Consider the following 24,777-nt stretch of genomic DNA (forward strand, 5'->3'; position numbering starts at 1 on the left):
TTGACTTTTATCATTATTGGTGATTGATATTATTGATATTATTGGTTTTGATATCTGCAGAGCGCTATATTGCAAAATATGTTGTTGTTGCACTGTGCCTTGTTAAATACAATTCCGTTCTTCGACACGAATCCCAACACGAATGGAACTGCACAAGACCTCAAGCTACTGCAACATCACACCTCCTGTTAAAACTAAATATATGAGAGGCACACTGGTCTTTTTCTCTCAGACTCCCCCTCTCCATAGACACACGCAAACACATACGCTTCACACACATTCACACGTCTGCAATTACAAGTCAGTCACCAGTCCTAACAAGTTGACGGGCTCCATCATGCGATCAAATAGCAGAAGTGCATTGAGGGAGGACTAGTGGAGCTCACCAGCAGATGGCAGTAAAGTGTACAGCGACCTCCTACACTGCCTAGTCAAACAGGAAAAACGTCAAGGAAGAAGACCCAAGCGCGAAAACAAAACAGTGTCTAAGCGCGCTGCTTTTGAACGGACGCTATCCGTGATCTATCTCATGAGCTCCAACTGCTTACATTTAGTAAACATATTGTATACAGTTCCATAAACCTTGTTTATTTATTTAAAGAAAACACACATGGTAAGTGTTTCTCTGTTTTCGCATGTAACTTGAACTCTCAGGGTTTTCAATGTCTGAATCACCGAACTACTCAGCTAACTGTACTAAGTTCTAGCTGGAGTACTGTACTGTACAGTACGTCGTGCTTAACAGTCAGTACTAGACTTGACAGCTTATGTAGCTAGTCTATTTAGGTTTCTAGCGAGTTCGTTTTGAATACTCTTTTCATCTGTACTCACAAACGTTGTACTCGGTGCAAGCTATTATTAGGCTGTTCGTGTAACCTTGTGATGTTACCACCAAGTATGCTAACAAAGTCTTACTGCATTATTTTCAAACATCATATTGAAGACAACTATGGACTCAGCGGAGACTCGATTCGCTCATCTTTTGCAACCCATCCGGGAGCTCACGAAGAACTGGGATGTTGACGTTGCTGCGGAGTTAGCTGATTATTTGGAAGAGGTAACGTGGATGGCTGGATACCATTTAGGTTTAGTTGTTATCTCGATGTGGGCATATTCTGAAGGTAGACTATGTTGTCATGTTTTTGTCATCACTTCCTGGTTATTTTAGTTGGACGAGATGTGCATCACTTTCGACGGAGGCAAAACCACGCTTAATTTTGCAGAGGCAGCTCTTTTGATACAAGGGTCAACATGTATCTACAGCAAGAAGGTAATTCCGTTGACTTGAGTCGGTAATTCACGTCAAGTCATCAACTTTCATACATCCAGAGCAAGTCTCCATTATGTGGCATCATGGTGGTGAGTGATGTTCTGGTGCTAACCATATCTCACGTTCCAGGTGGAGCACCTGTATAACCTGGTGTATCAAACACTGGACTACATTTCTGCCAGGAACAAAAAGTGAGTGATTCTGCATGTCCTCATGTAGCCGGTGTGTGGTGAAACTCACTCCTCAAGTATGTAACAGGCCACCCGCGTCAACAATTTCTAGCTTTTCGTTGGCATAGTTGGTAGTGATGGTGCTTTGGAAGTCAGAGGTGGTAGGTTCGACTCCTGGTCGGGGCGGACAGTTGCCTGTATGCCTCTGATGGAGCATGCAAGACCACGTATCTTACACTCATTCATTTTGCGCTTCTTGCAGGAGTGAAAAGCAGGCAGCGTCCGGGGAGGAGGGCGGAGAAAATGGGGGAGCAGATGGCGATGACATGGACAATGCTGGGGTAAGCATAAGGGTGTGTGTGTGTGCCCATCTAAAACTTCCAGTTTCCTACCCAATCAATGTCCCAAGTCACTCGAAACAGGGAACTAGCATTGAAAGTGAAGTTGTTACATTCTAAAAAAGTTGTTACATCCCCAAAGTATCATCATCCTTGTACTGGCCCCCGAGGCTGGCAAAGGGATGTTGTTTGGAGCGCAAGCAACTATCGTTTCGAGACGCTCTCCATGTCTTCCAGATGGATTTGTTGGATACGATCTCTTCCGAGACGTCTCAGAATGTAGAACTGAGGAACGAGTCAAACGCGGTGAGCAGCGTTTCAGAAAGACATCTTTTTGTGCCACAGTTGCCTCCAGTCTAGTAGCAGTAGCTGATGTTACCAATCTGTTCATTTGGTTGGCCTAGTTCATGTGTGTGTGTGTGTGTGTGTGTGTGTGTGTCTGGAACACATGTAATAGCTCTCCTGTGTGAGTGTGGCTGTGGTGCCCCTCCCCCCAGACTCTCTGATTCCTCCTGAACCTTTTGAGAAACAGAAGCTGCCTCTCATCAGGTAGGTCCTGAACACCACAGAGCCCAGCCGGCTTCCTTCACCTGTCGAGGGCAGTCATGGAGCTGTGTGTGTGTTCCAGTCTGAAAGGCGAGGTGCTGGGAAGCTGTAAAGACTTCCGCATGAACACGTTCACCCCTGACGCCCTGGGCATCGTCCGCCTCATCCTGGACACCGCCCGCTGCAACTTCCTGGGGGAAGCCCTTCTGGATGCCCCCATGGCTCCCATCAGCCTGTTCCACCACCAGGGTAAGTGCTGGAGGGAGGGCACCCAAATACCGGACATCCATATAAAGACACATGACCAACACTCATCCTAACACTACCTTTGTGGTGAATTCACATGACTGAAAAAGACCTGAAGCTATTGTATGAAATCTAGACTCTTCAGCTCTTGACTACCCCTTTTATACGTGAGGGATACTTGTGTTGTGCGTGTGTTTACTCGAACGAGTGCAGGGAATGCTGAATGTGTCGCTGGCCTTTCCAGATGATGCGGGACAGGTGAGCGAGGATGCAGGGATGGGCGTCGCCGGGGACGACCATGAAGACGGAGGAGAGCCGTTCCTTCCGTTGGAAGACGGGGCAGGGATGGAGCAGGAGCTAGAGGAGCACATCGAAAGACACCAGGTAAGACCTCCCCACCACCACCCATCACCACCCCAGTTTGTCTCCATCACACAACGCAGTATTGTGCAACAGTCTTAGACAGGAGAAGAAAAAGTGCTTTAAGAAATAATGAAATATATATATATATACATACACACAAGACCATTTGAATGTAAACAATCTTGGGTGCCTAAGAGTTCTGCACAGGACTGTACATTTGCACGCATGCATTCTTAAAACCACGACTCATGGATCATGTGTGTGTTTCGTCTGTCCCAGGCCCTCGGCGAGGGCAGGGTGCTGAGGGCGAGGCGGGGCGTCCAGTCTGCAGAGGAGGAGCAGAGTGACAAGAGGATGGAGGAGCAGAGAGCCCAGGCGGTACGCTCCACCCAGACAGACAGGCCCCGTACGGGACAGAACCCTCTCAATAGAGAATCTCTGATCGTAGTTATTTTTTCTTTTTTTCTTCTCAGGCCAACGCGTGGAGGTTACATGATCCGTACATGCCGTTCGGGGAGGACAAGCCCCTGAAAACAGGTGAGGGAACTTGGCTAAGCTGCTATTCATATCAGAGTCACACATGGGTCAGCCTGTGGCTCATTTCATTTGGCTCATTTCTGTGTGTTTGTGTGTGTGTTTCTCCGTCTCCTCTCAGGGAAGTGTTACAAGGTTCCTGCAGGCCTGGATGATTCCGGAAAGAGGAAAAGAAAAGGGCCCTCGGGGCTGCAGGACTTCTTGAGCTGGTACACTGGCACATGTAAGCTCCTGTGTGTCTGTGTTACGGCAGTGTGTGTCTATATAAAGCCTTGCCTTTGAATTCAGTAGTCATGACTCATGAGGCAGAACTATCTCTCACTCGCAGACAATCCCACTGAACCCAAACTAAAGAATGGACCCGCATTCACAGGTAATGGCTCATAGAAGCGACTGATTATTCCCGTGAATTAAATGAAAAGGATGTTGTTGTGATGGAAGTGTGTGTGTCTCTGTTCCAGACTTGAACTACATTTATCTCAGTCGAATGAAAGATAAGCTGAAGACCAAAAGGAGAATCCTCAGGAAAACGGTATGTACACGTGTGTGTGTGTGCGTGTGCCTGCCTGAGTGTGTGTGTGTCCTAATAGCGGTCCTGTCTCCAGGGTGTGTTGGTGTGCGAGGAGGAGCTGAGGAGGACCTACCTGGAGCCCGAGGAGAGGGGGGCCACGGACGAGGAGGAGGGACGGCTGGAGGGACTCCGACACCCCGACCTGCAGGGTGAGACCTCTCACCCCTGACCCCTGCTGAAACTCTCCTTCCACTGGCTCCTCCCTCCATCATCCTGCATGTGAAAGGAACCTGGGGAAACCAGACTAACAGGTCCTACAGTAGGATCACCGGGCCTCATCCTTCCGTATTTCCCACCAGGCCCCGATGACGACCTCTCGGACGACGACCACGAGCCCCTGGCTGATGACCCCGCTGACCACTTCGGGGGCGAACCCGACTTCATCGCGCCAGGTGACGCCGAGGAGTCTGTCTCGACTCGACACGTTTGATAAAGATGTCAGCAGGAGACAATGGGGAGGGACTGACTTAGATGTGCTTTCCTGTTCCCGCCAGAGCCCATGATAGATGGGATGAGCTACGAAGACCTGGTCAAGAAGAGCGTGGTACGTACCGCGTGCAGGGGCTGCTCTGGCTGTTGGATCAGATCCGACCTTGCTGTCCTGTCTGGCTGGCTCATGGTCCCTTCCCATCCCCCTCTTCTCCCCTGCCCTCCTCCAGGAGCAGTTCCTGGTGAACTCCCAGGGCTACGCCCAGGAAACAGCCCTGTCCAGGAGGGTCAAGGACTGGGAAGACAAGATTAACCCGGAGCTCCGGCTGCAGGTAATGGAGCTCAGGCCATCTTGGACCTTGTCTTGTCTGGGGCTAAACCGTTTTTAAATTTGTATTCTCTGAATAAGTAGGAAAACAAAGTGTGCGTAATTAAAGGTTTGATAAAGAACTACATCTAAGACAGGAAATGTTTAGGATTGTGTCAGCTGTGTTTCACCTCTAGTCTTTCATACTAATCCACCACTCCCCCCCTCTCCCTCCAGGAGGAACGTCCGACCTTTGACATCCGGGACTACGGCAACCGGATCGTGTCCGCCCTGGCGGGCGTGGGCCACAGGAGGTCCTTGGCCTCCATCGTCCACGGCACGGACAACTTCGAGGCCTGCAAGTACCTGCTGGCCTCCCTCCAGCTGGTCAGTGTGCTCCCAGGAGAGCCTAAAGCCCTCGCCTGGATCTCCTCACTGGTGTCTCCCCTAAAGCCCTCTCTCCTCTCCGTCTCCCGCAGGCCAACGACTACACAGTGGAGATCGACTGCAGCGAGGGGCTGGAGGAGAGCGTCGACTCCATGGGGCTGACCCTGCTGAGCGAGCGCAGGGCCCACGAGCGCTTCAACAATGCGCCCGCGGCCACGGCACTCCCCATCTGACCGTGTGGGTGTGGGAGCGAGCAAGCGAGCGCCACCCTGTCATGGGCTTGGTGGACAAACCCGGCTGAAACGACGAGGGCTTTGTGGACGACTCACTTTGGACACATCCGTACCTAAAGCTCTTGTTTACTGTCAGGCTTCGGTCTGCCTGATGCTGTCCCCTGTCCTGTTTGGTGCTACCAGATGTCACTGAGGATAGGTTTAGTTGAATGCAATATCTTTTTCGGGAGCGGCACATTGTATTCGACCTGGATGATTCATGTAGATGCTATTTTTCTGTTTCAGCTCTTTGGAATAGAAGCCAATGTAACTATTAGGATAAGACTTTCATCACCATGACTGTATCTCCGTTAGCCTCGATATTTGTAATATGAAAAATATGCTTTATAAACCGAAACAAATATCAACTCTTATCTATAAAATGTATATTAAAGGTCACATGACATGAAAACTTTATTTAACATTAATATGAGTTCCCCTAGCCTGCCTTTGGTCCCCCAGTGGCTAGAATTTTTCGATAGGTGTAAACCAAGCCCTGGGTGTTCTTCTCCGCCTTAGAGAAAATGAAGGCTCAATTGCTGTTTGAAAATGTGACGTCACAAGGAGGAAGGTTACCTCCCCCAAAGACTAGATGTCTTACGGCGGAGTCTAGAACGTCCGCACATGGCGGCCATCTTGCTACAGTCAACTCGCTCACCCATAACATTGTGTTGGTGCTATATGTACTTTTTAAATGACCATAACTTGCTCAATTTTCAACCGATCAACTGCATACTTCTATTCAAAAAAATATATATATATATTCATAAGTATGCAGTGGCATACCGACATCTCTGACGTTGATAACAAACCAATCCGTTTAAAAATCAGTTGAAAATTGAGTAAATTATGGTCATTTAAAAAGAACATGTAGCACCAACACAATGTTATGGGTGAGCGAGTTGATTAGCAAGATGGCCGCCATGTGCGGACGTTCGACTCCGTTGTCCGGCAACGCGGATGAGACATCTACCCTTTATATATATCTATGACCTCCCCTCTCTCTGCTTTGCCCGCCCATGAGAAACTGAGCTACGACCGTGATAGTGCGATATCGGTTTTTCCTGGAGAGACATCATGGCGAGCAAACGAATGAAGCATAACAGTTGCTCAGTGCTTGGATGTACAAATGAAAAAAAAAGTCTTTTTTTAGTTCCTTCATCCGAGCCTCTGCACAACCAGTATCTTAATTTTATTTTCGCTGGAAATGCGCCGACACAACTTCCCAAAGTGTTGCATGTCTGCGCCAAACATTTCAGCGACAACTGTTTCCACAACTCAGGACAATACAATGCTGGCCTTGCTGACCGTCTGCTATTGAAGACTGGATCAGTACCAACTCTCTTTGGTCCAGCTACAAACCTCGGACAAGTAAGTCAACTAACGCTAAATAATTGTGTTGCTTTACTGTATATGGTTACCTAGCTTGTTACCCTTAGAATGTGGCTGTAACATCAGCTTTGCAGATAACAGCTCAGTTACTGTCGCTAATGTAAAGGTGGATAGCATCAAGTATGTGTGTGAATACACACACTGTAACGCGAGTGTTGTACACTTCTTTGTTATTTGGATAACCGTTCTGATGTTGGTGTTATGGCGCGCGCACGATATCCGTCTTTCCCCTCATTGAAATGACTATGAGTGTGCACCTCTGCAAACCAGGGTGATCAGATGAGAATGTGCAAATTCGAGGCATTTTACAGCAACTGGACTACAGCAATTGCGATACATCCACTGGTGCCGCCTCTCCTCCTCATTAGCATTTAAAGCAACAGACACCGAAACAGCTCATTCTGAGGAAAGCTCATTGTGGGACTGCTCATAGTGGCTGTAATTCTGCACCAAGGCTGAATTTCGGGAAAGAGACTTCAGATACAGTATAAGGGGACCACTAAGGCCTATATAAAAGCTTCCAAAAACAGCATGTCCTGTGAGTAAAGAGACCACGTGCATTTTCGGAACCTTTTTTATACAGAAGTATGAAGTGTACAGAGGCATTTAGCAATGACAAGAATGTCATTGGCGGTACAAAGACATGACGTCTGACAGACTGCTCTCCATTCTATCAGACATGAAGCAATTCTGTATCCACACATGAATCCACACTGCATCCAAATCATTCACCGCTGTCTTGTTCTTGTAACCATATGCCCAGGCAGGCGCTCCATCCAAAAGTGTCATCATTTAGTGTCAAAAGCCCAGGTCTTAAACAGGAAGTGCACAATTGACATCATCCAGTAATCCCTCTTGATTAATCCCCACCTGTTCAGTCTCGACCTTTAGCAGCAGCCATTCACTCAGGCAGTAACTTCACATACGCTTTCATGTGCTTCCTGATGCTGTCGGCGATCTGGCTGTCGCTCTTCATCCGGTTGTAGTAGTCCAGGAACAGGCCGTCGGGGTTCACCAGGTAGATGAGGATGGTGTGGTCCACAATGTAGTCCCCGTCCTCATCCTTAGGCCCCAGGCTGGCGTACACGCGGTAGTCCCTCCCCGCCTGCTTCACCTCCTCCGTGGTGCCCGTCAGGCCGATCACGCGCGGGTGGAAGTCCCCGACGTACCGAGCCAGTGCCGCGACGTCGTCCCTCTCGGGGTCCACGGTGACGAAGAGGGGCTGGACGGGGGGCAGGGCGGGGTCCTGGTCCAGGGCCGTGACCACGGCGCTCAGCTTGTCCAGCTCCTCAGGGCAGATGTCCGGGCAGTGGGTGAAGCCAAAGTACAGCAGCACCCAGCTCCCCAGGAAGTCTTTCTTGGTCCTCCGCTGCCCCCTGTGGTCCAGGAGGTGGAAGTCCCCGTGGCCCAGAGCCACCTGCCTCAGCTGCTCGATGCGTTGCGTCCGCCGTCTCTGCTCCTTCTCCGAGTGGACGTACCACCAGGTTCCCAGCAGCCCCCCGCCAAACAGCAGGGTCACCAGCAGACGGGTCCGCAGCTTGATCTTGGCGGCAGACTCGGAGGAGTTGGGTTTGGGGGAGGGGGCCTGGGAGAGGAGGACCCTGTGGGTCAGGAGTGGGAGGGTTGGGGGGCGGTGATGGGGACCGGCTTGTGTGGGCTGTGCATGGATCCCATACAACCCTGCTGCTCTCTGGTCAAGAGAATGACAAGGGTGACGTCCACTGGGCTGAGGCTGTGACGAAAGCCATGCCCTTTGGAGAAGGAAGGAGTTAAAAGTGTGATGGGAATCAGGCTTCAAGGTGCACTTCAATAGCTTTCCAGTATGGAGCTCACAGGCTGCTAGCCCGAGTACCCTCCTCTCCAAGTAAAGCATCCTTCCAATTCAGAATCTGTAAATGGTATAAACCGGTGAATAAGGGACGTTGTGCTCTGTCAATTCCTAATCAAATGACGAGTATCCATAGCTGGAAAACGAGCACCGAGAGTCCGACTGTTACACCAGCTGCACTCTGGTAGCTAGATAGCTATGCTAATATGTTTTCAATCTAAAAGCATAAATGACGATCCTTAAGTAAAGCAAACCCAAGCGTTACATATAACACGTTTCAAGTTTGCAAAGATATCACGAGACAGTATAAATCTTTTTTCTAGAAATATAGCTCAACTTGCCGGCAAATCGACCTTCCAATGCAACCTACTCATGGAATCATGTGGTTGCGTTTTGCAACCGAAGAAACAGGACGGAGGTTTCAAAGTCGCAAATTCGACATTTAGACCTAAATTGTACACACAGATTCAAATTATGGAAACTCCATTTCATAAAACTATACCCGTATTTATGATGTATACTTTTATTGAATTTCTTGTAGTGTATACATTTGATTTTATATTACCATTACATTCATGGGATTGCAATCAGCAGATTCGTGTTGAGACAAGTGAGTGCCATAGCAAAGAAGTACCACTAGATGGTGCTGATATATCTGACACTAATATAAAATGACTATTGACATCATCAGAGTTCCAGGGTCTTTACATCCTCTAAGCTACAATGGATACCGCCAGGTATCCACAAACCCTTTCACTTCAGGAGCCCTGCCCTCCTGAGGGCCTTGTCCACGTTGGGGATCAGTTGTCCGTGGTAGTCCCATAATCTGGTGTCCTGATGTAGTTCATTCTTTGTCAGTGCCTTTTGCAGGGCAACTCTGACATGGATGATCCGACACACCCCTGGGGGTACCTCCACCACATCCTTGAAGCTGTGCAGTACGCTGTGCACTGCTCCACCACTCTGGAGACACACAAGAAGGTGTAAGCACATCGATAGTGAATGAGTGATTACTAATGAATGCTATAGTCCATGGAGAAAAAACAAAAATTACACATTGGAAGTCAGACACCGGGAAGTTTGCTTTGCAGATTGGATGAACATTCTTGTATGATTTCATACAATGTGTACATCAAATTACACGGGACCCAACACCTGCCTTGGCTGCACTACCATCTTGAATGGGTGTGATGTTTGCTTCCAGTTTGGCTTCTCTCTGTAGATGTGCTCCAAAATGTTGACACCTGGCACCCCCTCCCAGTAGGGTACATAGTACATGGTACCTTCCACTCGGATCAAACTGGGTGTTCGGGAATATATGGTTCTAGATCATGAAAACTCCTGCCTGTGCAAAGGGATGGATGGAGACAGTTTACAGAAAATGTTATAAAAAATGACATTCCCACAAGCATTTTCACACACACTCACCTGTGGGTACTGTCTTTGCAGCATGTCGAAAGCAGACTTGAGGCTGGTGTGTTGATACGGTACTATGATCTCGTCTATATCGTTAAGTAAGACCTAATGCGAGCGATACATGTATCTGTACACACAATCGTTGAGTGTTGCCAGCTGGCCGTAGTAATGTAATTCACCTCCTCGGTCTGGTTTCCAGCCAGGGGATGGAGTGAGGTGAAGTTCAATGGGCCAGGGCAGCACCTCCACAAAGCCCTCCTGACTGTAGCTCTTCAGCAGCATGTCTAGCTCTGGTCCACAGCTAGTGTTATACACCACCACTCTGCCAACACCCAGCAATCTGGGAGACAAAGAGCATGGAGGTCCTGTATTGAGGGTGCATTATGCTGCCGGACACTTGCAGACACACAGTGCTTCCATCATCAGTGTAGACACTCACCTGTACATCTCTAGGCTCGGGGTAAATTGAAGCACATTGTTGTAGTTCCCAAAGAGGTTGGAGATGCAGACGGTGAAGTCAAACTGATAGTCCTCCTCCTCCTTTTTCTGTCCACTCTGCAGGTTTTTGATGCTACTATGCATACTATTTGTCAATAGTATGCTTCACCATACTATTGACATTGGCATGTGGCATCAACGTGACATATGGCACAATGCTGCAGTAAGCAGGAATCTTACAGAGGATGTTGTGGTAGCAAAGGGGACGCCAAAGTGATCAGAGTGCATCAGCACCTGAGCGGGCACGGTAGTCGACATATTATCCATGCAGCAGAACACACAGAAGAGATCCCGGACCGAGTCTCTCTTGAACACACTGATAATTTGCACCATGTTCTCCTCCAACCTGCGCTCCAAGTAGGCAGACACCAGTAGATGTCTGGTGCCAGTTAGAGGGGTGAGGGTCTCATTTGACACGTGAAGTGAAAGAGAAAGATCTTCTGATTTGGTTGGAACCGCATAGAACTTTATACGAGTTATACCAAAAATTACAATACATGCAATTGCATATATGAGAATAACCTTCCATTGTAGTTTTATTTGTTGCATTTTGGGTAGGATGAGATGGTCGAACCTGAGACAGAGTTTAATCTACATGAAGCATACATTGTGAAAAAACAAATAAGTGCCAAAGGGAAGAACCATAAGAGCATGCAGTTAAACAAGTTACAATTAAACAACATGAAACTCAAAAAGTGCAAGTGTGTACCTGTAGAAAAAACAATCAACAGTAAAATATTTCACAGCGAGTACAAGAATTTAAATCTGTTACAACTAACCAACAAGAGCAAGTCTCTCAATAAGAGTCATTGTGATCCTGGAGGAAACTAGCATCAGGTCCAGCAAATCATTCCTAAGTACCGTTGTACTCCCGGAACAAGTGCGTCTTAAGCCTTTTCTTGAAGGTGGGGAGACAGTCAGTGTCTCTGATGGAGGTGGGGATAAATGTGAATTGGGTGTGCAAAATTGGTGTTGGACCAAAACCCTGCAAGAAGTTACTTACAGAAAACTGTACATGTCTTGTAATATCCTAATAATTGTACTTTGAATATCTTAGGCAAGCCTTATTAAAGGGTTAGTTATTATAGGCATACTATGGTTGTAATTTATACGCACATACTTTCCCCGGTTGAGAGCAGCTACTGTAATTAAAATCATCAGTCCTTGTCATTTAGACTACTCACCTGTGTGTTTTAGTCTTGATATTCTCTCTTACTGAGGGATAGCCTACTTGTAGAAACAGATTCTTGTTGTCTGTTCAGTGCTGCGGTAGTGCCTGTCCTCTTCAGTTTGACTTCAGTGAGTTGAGGTAGGCTAACAATGCTCCTCCTAGCTAGAACTGGTATTAGAAGAACATTGTACCCTTTACTAGATAGATTACCAGTGAATACTAGAATGTGTGGGTGTGGATGACCAGTGAGCGAGAGAGATAAGAACAGAAAAGTGAGTTGGTTTTATCATCTCAACAGAGTATCTGTTCAAGGAAGAAGAGTGTTTACGTACAGTAGAACTCAATATTTTATGGTTCCATTAATTGTCTCTTCTCACCTTTTATTTTGTCCTTCTACCTCACTTTTTTAATTATCTCATCCTTCCTGTGGGGAATAGCACGAATTACATATTTAAATTATTTAGGTAGAATGGGAAATTCGTTATATTCGTTAACAGTTATAAATTGACCATAGGATAACAAAGTACCAGACCTATCAAACAGTTGGACAACATAAGTGATACCTTTCTGATGCCATTTAGGCAAAAACAAAGGTTTACCTTTAATAGTGACATCGCTGTTATTCCATAGCAATGCTTTATGAGGAGAGAAATTGTGAAAATATGATAAGATAATTTCCATGCGAGAAGAGCTTGTTGATGGAATTTAGATTAGAATTTAATAGGGAGATTATTCGGTAAATAATTGCATTTCAAAAGAAAATCAAGTCCACCAACTATTTTAAAGATATGATTAGGGATTAAATACCACAATGATGAAGGATTCAAAAGACATCTTTTAAGCCAATTAACTCTAAAAGTATTTATTGTATCACTGAAATCTAAGACATCTAGTAGACATCCTAGTAGGAATGGGTACTTGGGGCGTGACGTCACGGCTCTAGTGCCGCGGTGGCTGATGGGAAATATTGCCATAGGTGAGGCCAGAGAATGGCTTAATGCCTTGAACAGGCTCTGGTAAGGCCATTTGTTGTGACGCGCCGGAGGATTAACGTGATCCCGGTTCTTTCACGCGCCGAGGAAGTTTTAGTCATGGGAAGAACCTGTTGTGTTGTTGGATGTAATGTCCGTTCACACGATCGACGGGGCCAAAAAATAAACCAAGGACTTTCTTTTTATTGTTTTCCGGCCTGGAAACAGAATGAAGGGAGTCATGTGTCCGATGTAACCAAGCGAAGACGGATGGCCTGGATATCCGCCACAAGACGCACGGACTTAGACATCCCAAGAACATTGACGGTGTGTTCCAGGCATTTTCATTCAGGTAAGTTCATAAACTTCACTTAGCAAATGATTGTGTTCTCACTGTGTTCCTTTCCAAAGAGGAGTAGTCATAGGTTCCTCTGCATTTTGTAACTTAAGTTAGCACTATTCTTTGCGGCAAAGAGAGCAAACTAAGTGTCCAAACTTTTGACTGGTACTGATATATATGTATTCCCACTGTTGATTGCAATAATTGGTTTCAATATGGATACTTTTGTCTCCCCAAAGGTAAACCATCATATGAGATGGACGAGCCTCATCCAGACTGGGCTCCAACACTGCACCTGGGTCACCCTGAAGTCACAGCCACAGTATCAGATCGGCATGGCCGCAGACAACATCATCATTTGAGAGAATCGGAAGGAAGAGGCCAAAATGAACAAAACGACATGAACAAAGATGAGAGAGATGGAGTACAAGAAGATGCACAAGCAGAGGAATGTGGGGATCAAGCAGAGGCAGGGGCTGCGGAAGAGGAGGGATGTAGAGAACAGACAGAGACGGACAAACCGGCTGCCAAGAGACTAAGAGCAGAATGCCAGTTCTGTGAGCAGAGCAGTGCAGAAGTAACCCGTCTTTTGCAGGAAAATAGGGAGCTTAGGTCTGAGTTAAACAAGTTGAAGAGGGATGAAGACATTTCCAAAGATAATACAGAAAGAAGAAGCTGTCACAATTTCAAATGGTTTTACTGACACATTCGTCTAAGGCTTGATTTTCCAATCCAGCGTCTTTCAATCGTCTATCGTTTTTATGTGTCACGTAGAACTTTATGCTATGCTACCTTTGCAGACATCATGTGCTGTATGCATGCCTTACTCCCTTGTTGTAGTGGCCTGAGACACTGTTTACAATGCCACAATGAATGTTTTGGAATGCGTGTCGCGATTATTGTTGACTGTTTTGATATACGTACAGAGGTCGTCAAATTGAATGGCGCGCGCACAATCCTTTTCCCACTGGTACACATAATGAAATACTTGATAGGAATTACACCCCAAGGCCAGATTTCATTTATTTCAAAGGGATGGGGGGGACGAGCATCTGACAAGCACATAACCGAGAATTGTGGGCTTCTTAACAAACTGTTGTTAATTGGCGATTTAGTGTTAGCGGACCGAGGCTTTAATATTAAAGACATTGTGGGAATGATGTGCGTGGAAGTTAAAATTCTTGTATTCACTAAATGCAGACGTCAAATCGATGCTAAGGATGTGGAAGGCACACATGCTCTAGCACACCTTAGGATACATCAGAGCCATAGAAAAAGATGAGGGGTGGGGGTCCGGTTTGTGCGTGTCTGTCCAGTCTGTGTTCCAGGTCACAGACCCCAACACTCCGGTACACATCTTCCAGTTCACCTCCCAACCAGACACACCTGTTACCCATCCATCATTACCTGCACAACTCATCTACCCTGGCTTCCCACAGACTCATCGCCAGTTCAACATTGCTACTCTGACGGTAGTTGGTCGTTTCGTTTCGTTGCCCTGCTCTACCCTGCCCTGCCCAGTCCTGTCCTGCCATTTCCAGGCCTGACCAAGGTACATTCAAGGTTACTAATCCACCTCTGTCCCTGTGTACCACAGACCTCATCGGCTACCTAATCCCATCACCTACGACCTACAGCTCCCTCCTCACTGCCTCCTGTCTGGCATCCACGGACCTCACCATCATCACCCTCTGTGTCTGCAATAAACCTGGTTCATATCACATCAGCGTCTGAGTGTTGCATTTGGGTTCACCTGTCACTCCCCAGGCAGCCGGGATCATAACGTTTACATGTTGACTTCCAAAACTCATAGAAACTGTGGGAGGAGTGAAGCACGAAAACTTACACAAACAATAGCAATATCTCAAGAGAGAAAGAATCTTATCTAATCAATGATCAGAATTTGTGTGCAAATTTTCATGTGTACAGTACTTGGTGACTGTGTGTGTGTGTGTGTGTCTGAGTGTGTCTGTTTGTGTGTGAACACCCACAGTGCCCCAAGCTCAAAACAGGTTCAACTACAGAAACCAGGAAGGATGAGATCATTGAAAAAGTGAGGTAAAGGATGAAATAAAAGGTGAGAAAATACTATTAATGTAACCATAAAGTCTTCAGTTCTACTGTACATAAACACTCCTTATTACTAATCAGCCAGGTAAACATTTGTTGAACAGATACTCTGTTGAGCTGAGAAAACAAACTCACTTTTCTGTTCTTATCACTCGGTCTCTCACCCATACATTCAGGTATTTACTGGTAATCTATCTAGTCAGTAAAAGGTACAACATTCTTCTAATAGCAGTTCTAGGTAGGAGGAGCATTGTTACCTCAACTCACTGAAGTGAAACTGAAGTGGACAGACTTACCGTACAGCAGCACTGAACAGACGTACATAACAAGAATCTGTTTCTAAAAGTATCCACCAGTTAGACAGAACATCAAGACTAAAACACACAGGTGAGAAGTCTAAATTACAAGGATTGATGAATATGATGTACGCATTTTCATAATATTGTCAAGTGTTTTTTCTTTATTTCATAAAAGTATGTTTATGTTAGAGAATGCAATGTAGTAATGTGAATCATAAGTGTGGCCAAAATCAACATGACTGTATTTATCACTGTTTCTTGAAGAATTCAAAATCTCCAAACTGTCATTTAACAAATTACTCTGTGACTCAGCTCAGCTTTCATAGTTTCACTTTTGATCTTTCTCTCCAGTGTAGAAATGGCTTCCTGCAGCAGTATTCTTCATGAAGAACAGTTCCTTTGTTCTATCTGTCTGGATGTGTTCACTGATCCTGTCTCTACTCCATGTGGACACAACTTCTGCAAGGCCTGTATCACCAAGTACTGGGACGACAGTGACCTGTGTCAATGTCCCATGTGTAAAATGACTTTTGATAAGAGACCAGATCTTTATGTCAACACTTTCATCTCTGAGATGGCTGCTCAGTTCAGGAAGTCAGAACCACTGAAAGCTGCCATCAGTCCAGACCTGCGTCCTACTAAACCTGAAGTGTCATGTGACTACTGTACAGGTACCAAGATCAAGGCCCTGAAGTCCTGTCTGGTGTGTCTGGCCTCTTACTGTGAGACTCACCTGGAGCCTCATCAGAGAGTTGCAGCCTTGAAGAAACACAAGCTGATCGACCCTGTGGAGAACCTGGAGGACAGGATGTGTCAGAAGCATGAGAGACCCCTGGAGCTGTTCTGTAGGACTGACCAGACGTGTGTGTGTCGGTTCTGCACTGAGACGGACCACAAGACCCATGACACTGTTCCTCTAGAGGAGGAGTGTGAAGAGAGGAAGACTCAGATGAAGAAGACAGAGGGAGACATGCAGCAGATGATCCAGGAGAGACTGGAGAAGGTTCAGGAAATCAAACTCTCGGTAGAGACCAGAAAGAGAGAAGCAGAGAGAGAGATATCAGACAGTGTTCAGGTTTGCACTGCTCTGGTGCGCTCCATTGAGAGAAGCCAGGCTGAGCTCATTGAGGTGATTGAGGACAAGCAGAAAGCAGCAGAGAAACAAGCTGAAGGGTTGATTAAAGATCTGGAGCAGGAGATCACTGAGCTGAAGAGGAGAAGCACTGAGGTGGAGCAGCTCTCACACACTGAGGACCACCTCCACCTGCTCCAGAGCTTCCCATCCCTGAGCACCCCTCCATACACCAAGGACTGGTCTGAGATCAGTGTCCACAGTGGTCTGAGTGTGGGGGCAGTGAGGAGAGCTGTGTCTCAGCTGGAGGAGACACTCAATAAAGAGATGGAGAAGCTGCCTGAAGTCAAGCTGAAGAGGATTCAGCAGTATGCAGTGGATGTGACTCTGGACCCTGATACAGCACATCCCTATCTCATCCTGTCTGAGGATGGGAAACAAGTGAGAGATGGAGACATAGAGCAGGATCTCCCTGACAACCCAGAGAGGTTTGATCGTTGTCCCAGTGTCCTGGGAAAGCAGGGCTTCTCCTCAGGGAGGTTCTACTATGAGGTGCAGGTTGAGGGGAAGACTAAGTGGGATCTGGGAGTGGTCAGAGAGTCCATCAACAGGAAGGGGGAAATCACAGAGAGTCCTGAGAATGGATACTGGACTGTATGGCTGAGGAATGGAGATCAGTACAAGGCTCTGGCTGGCCTGTCTGTCCTCCTCTCCCTGAGACAGAAGCCCCAGAAGGTGGGGGTGTTTGTGGACTATGAGGAGGGTCTGGTCTCCTTTTATGATGTGGAGGCCAGGTCTCATATCTACTCTTTCACTGGCTGCACCTTCACTGAGAAACTCTATCCATTCTTCAGTCCCTTTCTGAATGATGAAGGTAAAAACTCTGCCCCTCTGATCATCACTCCTGTCACACACTGAAAAAAAGATGTGGAAGATGCGAGTTCAAAAGAAAATGTGATTACAAAATATGAATCTGAACAAAACAGTTGTGGGTATGTTTGAGACAAAGTAATTTAGATGTTCAAACATTTATAAAAAATCTGTAAACAGAGGCAGTGCTCCCCTGGTGGCTCACTGGGTAGAGTGTCTCACAGACTAAGGCCTGACTCAGTGACTGGGGTTTGAGTCCAGCCTGGGACAATTCCTACTTTTCTCTCTTCAATACTAGCTTTCCTGTCACTCTTTCACGGTCTGTATCAAATAAAGGCAAAAATCTTAAAACAGGAAATATTATCCAGTCTCAAGTAATAATATGTTTTATGAAATATGGCAACGAGATGTCACCTAAATGTACCAGTGAACGAATGAAATAAAATTACCTAAAATGCAATAAAGGAATATAAAACCTCATTCAATCCTTTAACATTTTTTATTTTGTACACTACCACAATCAGTGAAAAGCACGAATCACCTATAAGAACGTTTGAAAACCTCCAACATGAGATCCTAACATGGTGCTTGTATTCAGGGATGATGTACAAACACACATTTGTGTTTCAGGTTCACAATAGTTCTGTTCAAGTTGGAAATGCTCTGAAGAGCACAAACTCTTGCTTTCTCTCATTGCTTCGGTCAGTGTGTTTAAGTTGTTTAGGGTAATCCACATATTTAACTTTACAAACACACTCAACAGGTCAGTCAACTCGACATTCACTCATGACCAACCGAGTTGGTCACCCTCTCTCTCTAATATACACAAAGACACACACACACACATTAGCTCTCAATCAGAGCTGCCAACTCTCACGGTTTCGCCGTGTTCAACCATTTCTCACGCTCTCACGCCACACCTTGTATATCTCACGCTGAAAATGCAACGCGGGGGGTTCGGCCTGTCTAATTCATAGACAGGCCGAGGCTACGGTGTTGGATTGGCCCTAGCAAGACAGTACCTGTCCCTGTAAGTGTGTGTTGTGGGTTTGTGTGTGTATACGAGCCATCCAGAAACAGGCTAACCATCTGCAACAGCGCACCTGACCCCCTCTCTACCACAGCACCCCTCTCTCCCTAACACCTCAACAGGCAGTATCTTCAGACAGACAGAAATGTCCTACAATCATAAAAAGATGTCCTCCAACAATCACCCTTGAACTCACACACACCCAGAGATCAGATTATCTTTATTATTGGCTTTGACATCCCCCTCAACTGTCTTCATAATCAACCCTCATAATCTGTGAACATAGACAAAGGGTTGTGTGTATGTATAGTGCAGTATTATTGTGACACCATCTACTACAGTAAGATTAACAGGAGACAAAGCCAAGACAGGAGTTAAGATGTGTGGTGTTAACAGGTGCTGAGCACCATCCTACACTGTTCACACATATAGCGAAAAGATGCTTCTGACAGCTGGAGGAAGACACTTAGTCAGAACCTTGCTTAACACAAACACTAAATGTTTACTTTATATCAAATTATTTTATTAAACTTATTCCAATTTATAGCATTAGAAAAAAATCCTGATCTCATTCTGTCTGAAGATGGGAAACAAGTGAGACATGGAGACTGGAACCCTGAGAATCAATTGTGTTGGCAGAGTGCCAAGTGTTCAGCCCAGTGCCCCACCCACATCTTGACCCCTCCTGCTCAAACAAGTTAATGTGCATCAACCGTAGAGCTGGCCACAAGAGAGGTTTACACCCAATTCTGAAGGCACATCTAAACAAAGTGGGAAAGGACAAACAAATCATTTGCATAGGAGGCAAAAATGTCAAGTGACTCAAAATACTTTATTAAAACATCAAACCACACAGATGCCAATCATTGAATGGGATTGGCTTCAAGACATGTTGGCAGTACCGGTCCTAGCACATTTGGCACCTCAGGCAAGATTTATCACAAGCACCCCCCCCCCCCCCCACGGGTGCCGCCCCCCCAACCACAACACGGACATATGACGTGGCGCGGTTGGCGCCATTTGCTGGTAGTGCAGGAGGGTTAATTAATGGATGCACACCACAGAATGCCACCCCCCTCTTCATGCCGCCCGCCTATGTCGCCTATAGGAAGGACCGGCCCTGCATGTTGGCTGGAACAGTTACCCAGGCACCTGTAGATGTGATACATTTGAATGAGTAATGAATAACCAAAAAGGTTCAGTAGCTAAGAGTTGGCATAAATGTGAGGAACTGCATAAGCCCCTGAGGCGCAATCTCAAGTGAGAACTTGTTGCCCCTTGAAACAGCAAGCCAGTCATTGAGGACTGGCTTTACATCCAGGGGCACTGCTCTGGGATCACTGCGTAAAGGGCCAGCAGCAGAATAGTCTGACTGGCCCCCTTTGAATGTGATCCACATTTTCAATAGCAACGAGGAGCCCGCTTACCTTTCTAAAGTTGCCCGTAGTCTTGTGCATACGCACCATCTGAAAGAGAAAGTTGACATTTAACACAGTTCTTGGAAAGCTTTTGCTGGTAGCAGAGGGGGTAACTTGGAACAAATGTTCCCAGTAGATCACGTCAGCATGGCTGCTGATGAGACCAACTGGGATGAGGTTCACTTTATGGTCAATTCCACAGCAAGTCAGGAACGGAGTCTCCTAAAAGCCTTGGTATATGACCAAATTAGCACTGACAAACATCCAAGGGGGAAACAGCTGGACCATCTTACCCTTGGTGGGGCTACAGTTCCTCTTGAAACCGTTCTTGGTACAACTTCCATTACGGGCATACCTGCAAGTGGAGGACAATGAAAAAGACTATTAAAGCCATTTTAAGGACTTCCATTTGAAGCTCATTAAAAGGGCATGATACGGAGCATGCCTGTCTGTACTACCCACGTAAAATATTGTGCCAAGTACTTTAAGCTAGGCCAGGGGTGGGCAATCCTGGGAAGGGTGATTACCCATGGACCTTGATAACAACCCATTCATTTGAAACGGGTGTGCTGGAGCAGGGAAACATCTAAAACATGCAGGACAATGGCCCCTGAGGACCCTGAGCCCACCCCTGAGCTAGACCATCAGAGGTCAGAACAGCCAGAAATTCTGTAACAGGCATGTAGCAGAGCCCTGTGACATCACCAGCTCTGCACATGGCTGGGTATGCTGGACACTTCCAACCCTGGGGCAACCATAGTCCACAAATGGCAACGAGTTAAAGAGCAGTTCAGTGTGAAGCAGTTATGAGAATAGGCATGTCTCTGCACAAATACCAGGGATCCAGCCACAAGATGGCACAGATCCCAACGATGCCAGATACAGAGTTACTATTGCACCGTTTAATGAACAGAGCAGCCTGTGGTGAGGGCTGACTGCAGATACCATACAGTGCTTTACAATTGGGTCAAATTTTTTTTAATCACTTGGCACTTACTTGGCATTGAGCAACATCACATCCTATGCACATCTTTGGTCCTTGGCTGCAAAAGGAGAGAGTCAGATGTTGGAATTGTGACGAGGTAAAAAAAGAAATGTATTGACAGATATACCAGGACTCCAGGCACAGAGCATGGAGACCAACGATGCTTGATGTCAAATTGTTCTTGCACCGAGTTATGAACAGACCAGAGGGAGAAGCCACTGGCTGCAGATACCATGGTGCTACTTTCTAAAGGGACATCTACCACAACACATTTCAGCTAGCATCAAGGAGGATTACTCAAATAATGTGAAAGCTTTACTCACCAACAGGTAGACTGTGCTGGAGAGCCATCTAGTGGTCATTTACAGACCTACACCTGAGCAAAGAAAAAGGGCTATATGAAACGAGTGAGACAGGCCACAATAACAGCTGTTATAGGAGCATTTTGAACTGTTGTTCTGCAGTAATATCCCACACAGCTAATGGCAGTAGCCATGAGGGTAAAGCGAAACCACAGGTATATTCTATGAGGCATTTCCAACGACTAGGCCCCACTGAGAAAGGTCTGTCGGGATAGGCCTCAGCAAAACACTGGAGTGCTGTCAAGAATGACTACAGTTGATCAATTAACACCATGCAACAAACCGTAGCATTTGAATTCATCCAAGAGTACACCCATCAGCCAAGCAAATCTGTAACAGGAAAATAACTTGTATCACACACACACACAATTCATTTGGGATAAAACTCATCTGCCAAACTGTTCAGAAAGGCACATATCATTCATAACTCAGAGCAGTTGAACATTTAAGCCAATCATCATTACGTGACTGTAAAAAAAAAAAACATTATAAAGTTGCTTACCTCGCTGTGTTTTGCCACATCCGCACCCATTGTCACCCTTAAAAAATAAATAGAAATGGTCAACCACTTGAGACCGTTTTAATGTAACAGTCCAAGTGCATGTTCAGTCTCATAAGTAACACTGCTAATGAAAGCACAGCAGTGGGTTGCAAGAGAATGATTGCTCTGAGCACTGCTCCAGCACTCTGGTCCACTAAGTCAAGACCGGCGCAGGCGCTGTGCTTTCAAAGGCTACTGAAAAAGCTTAAGCTTAGCATTTTGCTATTCCATGTGGATTCACATTCGCCACGACGTTGGTAAATATACATTAGACACGTAAATAGCTCAAATTAAAATTGCCTTAATAAATTGTGGCAGAACGGCCAACCACGAGTCACATGTCCTATTTACTTACCGCATGGCAGTGTCATGGTTCCCTGTAGTGCATGTGTTTACGCTGCATGAAACAGTCATAAGGCCCGTCTGCAAAGTCAAGACACTTCAAATTAAGACCGCTGACATAAGCGCAACCGAATAAGACAGGAAGATACCATTCGTGAAAACAATTTTACCATTACACTGGCAGTTGGCAAAACATTTAATTTTAGTTTCAGCCAACACGCGTAGAAATGTTAGCATTCAGCCAATAATGGCTGTTTAAGGCCCATCAGAAATGTTTAACATGTTTCGGGCCTCATTGTCATCCAACTGCAACTAACCCTGCAGAGATGAAAGCAAAACCCGAGCGTCATTTAGCCATGTCACTTACAGAATTTGCCCAGTAGTTCTGGCAAACTCAACTCGTGGTGGATGGCTAGGGCTAACTAGCTTGTTGCAGTAGCCTACTGTGCTAGTTAGTTATATACAATTGCTAGCTAACATACCACGTGGCACACACTTTCTGCCTTAACAGTGCTTTCACAAAAACAGCAGACTAGTTTTAAACCACGAATATAAATGACTTAATTAAATTACGTTGCTTACACAACGTTTCAGCCAGTTTCACTGCTACTGGCTAGGTGCTATGCAATACAAACCTCGCTCTGGAGCTTCTGGAGAAATAGGCTGAACTTACGCTGGCAGGGCGTTTATATCTCTCACACGAAAGAAAACGCTTTACGGCATATCGATCTATCCAATCACAGTGCGATATATTTTACCACCAAAATTGATTAAAATTAAGGATATATTTTCAATTACTAAATCATTAAACGTCTTAAAATCTGTTGCACTCATATATTGTTTACAGTTTTGCAAAACATTGCAAAAATAAAATACGGAAAGACAAGGGCGTTTCTAGGATTAGACCTTTAGGGGAGCTCAGCCCCCAATGAGAATGTGACATGAATACAGTGCCTTGCAAAAGTGCTAAACCCCCTTGCTAATATAAATCCTTAATTTCACTGGATTACAATTATACATTTATGTATTATTATGCAAAATATTGAATGAATGAAAAAACTAAGGATTCCCCTTTCTTCATGAACTACCAGCATCAAATGATGATAATAAATATATATATATATATTTTAGTATTACTTTTAGGGGTGCTGAGATGAAATTTAGGGGTGCTTGAGCACCCGTAAAAAGGGTCTAAAATCGCCACTGCGGAAAGATACATAAAGTATCATGCTAGCGCTTAGCTTGAAGGCAGCCATTAGGTGTTGGGCCAAAGCTCAAAATCGTGCATTTGAACGATCCGTGGCGATGGAGGAGCTGGATTGTTCTGTATCGCTTTAAAACTTGTCTACAACCCTTTTCAAATGTGTTGGCATGTCCAGTTCTTGCACCTTTTTCAAGGAACACAAATTTAGTTTCTTTATCGACACAGACATGTTTTCCGGACAACTATGGTCCGCATCCAATCAGAGCTCATATACATAACACCTTCTTAAAATCCACCAATTGTGTACCCCGATATTCAAGGCGAGTCAAGTCGGAAGTAAACATTCACATGCACATTAAGAACAGGGGTTGGTGGTAGAAGGCTTCTGGGACCAGGACTGGATGCAGAGCAGGAGGTTGGGCCAAGCACTAAATGCAGATCAGGAGAAAGAGCAAGACCCCCCCCCCATATCTTGGGACTATGAGATCTGACACAACCCAAAAATATTTTGGTGGCTCCTCATGCCCTTTAAAGTGTGCCTTAAAAAGCTTTTGATACTATTTGTATAAATGTAAAAGTTAGAAGGGGAGTAGGATTTTGGCAACACTGTTTTTTATACCTTCCGAAATCCTCCCCCCTCCCCATATCTTGGGACCATAAGATCTGACACACCCCAACAATGCGGGGATGTGGACAATCTGGATGGATACACTAACTGGGTAATAGCTTGTAAACTTGTATTGAATACAATACTTTTTCACTACTAAACATGGTATTTCTTTGTATAAGAGGTCATGTTATTATAGGTGACAGTGCCAGTTTTTGCCATTCCTAATGTTTGATAATTCATTATCATTCCACAAATTCGTCTTAATGTTTATCCAAAATCTCAGGTTGGCTGTCACAGCTGCCTTAGATGGTTCCATCACAGTTGTGCTCGGATCCAACTGACAGAGGAAAATGTCTGTGCTGCCTGCCGTAAACAGCCCTGACCTGTTTTCATGATCAAGCCTCAAACTTGTTAAAACTCTTATATAAATTATCACTCTATTTCTTTTTTTTAATATATCTTTTATTAAATATATGATTATAATAAATTTGATGGAAGCAATCAAAATGTTATCATTATTAGATGTTTTTCACTAGCCAGTCACAAAGGGAAGGTCCAGGCTTGGCTTATCAGGAACTAGAACCAAGCACTGTATGTTGCAAGTGAGAAAATACTAACAAGGCTGTGAGAAGCAGGATCAATCAAATGGATATGATTGTAAATGTGTGTCGCTGGTTCGATTCCCGGCCGTGTCAAATGACATTGTGTCCTTGGGCAAGGCATTTCACCCTACTTGCCTCGGGGGAATGTCCCTGTACTTACTGTAAGTCGCTCTGGAGCGTCTGCTAAATGCCTAAATGTAAATGTAAACACAAAACAGTTGTGTGGCAAGTAGTTTACTGAGGGAAATAGAAGTTGAATTCTGGTAGGAGGGACCTCTGGCTGTGAGCAGGGGCCTTTTTATATAAATGTGTCAAATGATGTA

The 24,777-nt window shown here is 45.5% G+C and overlaps 3 protein-coding genes, 1 long non-coding RNA gene, 3 other non-coding genes and 2 pseudogenes across 9 annotated transcripts; 3 read left to right on the forward strand and 6 right to left on the reverse strand.

Moving 5' to 3' along the window:
- The first annotated feature begins 512 nt into the window (after positions 1-512).
- On the forward strand, positions 513-5,822 carry ncaph2 (non-SMC condensin II complex, subunit H2). The gene is made up of 20 exons (XM_067254604.1): positions 513-613; positions 944-1,057; positions 1,169-1,270; positions 1,400-1,461; positions 1,703-1,781; positions 2,016-2,084; positions 2,236-2,327; positions 2,407-2,573; positions 2,815-2,954; positions 3,213-3,311; positions 3,407-3,470; positions 3,589-3,690; positions 3,796-3,840; positions 3,929-3,999; positions 4,073-4,187; positions 4,338-4,430; positions 4,533-4,582; positions 4,698-4,799; positions 5,012-5,161; positions 5,254-5,822. Exons 1-20 carry the CDS (start codon positions 611-613, stop codon positions 5,392-5,394), a joined length of 1,860 nt encoding a protein of 619 aa, XP_067110705.1. The 5' UTR covers positions 513-610; the 3' UTR covers positions 5,395-5,822.
- A 1,574-nt stretch (positions 5,823-7,396) lies between these two features.
- sco2 (synthesis of cytochrome C oxidase 2) lies at positions 7,397-8,845 on the reverse strand. Its single transcript, XM_067254705.1, has one exon. The coding sequence runs from the start codon at positions 8,696-8,698 to the stop codon at positions 7,727-7,729; it is 972 nt and encodes a 323-aa protein (XP_067110806.1). The 5' UTR covers positions 8,699-8,845; the 3' UTR covers positions 7,397-7,726.
- Positions 8,846-9,199: 354 nt separating this feature from the next.
- Positions 9,200-11,155, reverse strand: LOC136960500 (uncharacterized; annotated as a pseudogene).
- A 2,304-nt stretch (positions 11,156-13,459) lies between these two features.
- On the forward strand, positions 13,460-14,757 carry LOC136960501 (uncharacterized; annotated as a pseudogene).
- Positions 14,758-15,319: 562 nt separating this feature from the next.
- LOC136959833 (E3 ubiquitin-protein ligase TRIM39-like) lies at positions 15,320-17,786 on the forward strand. The gene is made up of 2 exons (XM_067254032.1): positions 15,320-15,506; positions 15,770-17,786. Exon 2 carries the CDS (start codon positions 15,777-15,779, stop codon positions 17,406-17,408), a length of 1,632 nt encoding a protein of 543 aa, XP_067110133.1. The 5' UTR covers positions 15,320-15,506; positions 15,770-15,776; the 3' UTR covers positions 17,409-17,786.
- A 1,569-nt stretch (positions 17,787-19,355) lies between these two features.
- On the reverse strand, positions 19,356-22,665 carry LOC136959834 (uncharacterized). 3 transcript variants are annotated; one of them, XR_010878783.1, is made up of 9 exons: positions 22,209-22,665; positions 22,052-22,119; positions 21,658-21,694; positions 21,439-21,485; positions 21,117-21,169; positions 20,806-20,851; positions 20,102-20,163; positions 19,818-19,856; positions 19,356-19,542 (listed from the first exon to the last, which is right to left on the reverse strand). It is a non-coding gene; the product is annotated as an uncharacterized lncRNA (long non-coding RNA). The 3 variants fall into 3 exon arrangements; XR_010878784.1 differs by having other exon boundaries at positions 21,117-21,163; positions 22,052-22,665; XR_010878782.1 differs by having other exon boundaries at positions 22,052-22,665.
- LOC136960555 (small nucleolar RNA SNORA8) lies at positions 20,625-20,764 on the reverse strand. The gene has a single exon (XR_010878851.1). It is a non-coding gene; the product is annotated as a small nucleolar RNA SNORA8 (small nucleolar RNA).
- LOC136960556 (small nucleolar RNA SNORA8) lies at positions 20,901-21,034 on the reverse strand. The gene has a single exon (XR_010878852.1). It is a non-coding gene; the product is annotated as a small nucleolar RNA SNORA8 (small nucleolar RNA).
- Positions 21,245-21,378, reverse strand: LOC136960557 (small nucleolar RNA SNORA18). The gene has a single exon (XR_010878853.1). It is a non-coding gene; the product is annotated as a small nucleolar RNA SNORA18 (small nucleolar RNA).
- Positions 22,666-24,777: the final 2,112 nt, after the last annotated feature.

The sequence above is a fragment of the Osmerus mordax genome, chromosome 17 (genome assembly GCF_038355195.1).
Source record: "Osmerus mordax isolate fOsmMor3 chromosome 17, fOsmMor3.pri, whole genome shotgun sequence".
NCBI lineage: Eukaryota > Metazoa > Chordata > Actinopteri > Osmeriformes > Osmeridae > Osmerus > Osmerus mordax.

Bases quoted from the DNA above. Each gene is read 5' to 3' on its own strand.
- ncaph2 (XM_067254604.1), top strand. The intron at 3,841-3,928 runs GTAATGGCTCAT...TCTCTGTTCCAG, and splicing joins GAATGGACCCGCATTCACAG to ACTTGAACTACATTTATCTC. The intron at 4,000-4,072 runs GTATGTACACGT...TCCTGTCTCCAG, and splicing joins GGAGAATCCTCAGGAAAACG to GGTGTGTTGGTGTGCGAGGA.
- LOC136959833 (XM_067254032.1), top strand. From the start codon at position 15,777: ATGGCTTCCTGCAGCAGTATTCTTCATGAAGAACAGTTCCTTTGTTCT.
- sco2 (XM_067254705.1), bottom strand. From the start codon at position 8,698: ATGCTTTACTTGGAGAGGAGGGTACTCGGGCTAGCAGCCTGTGAGCTC.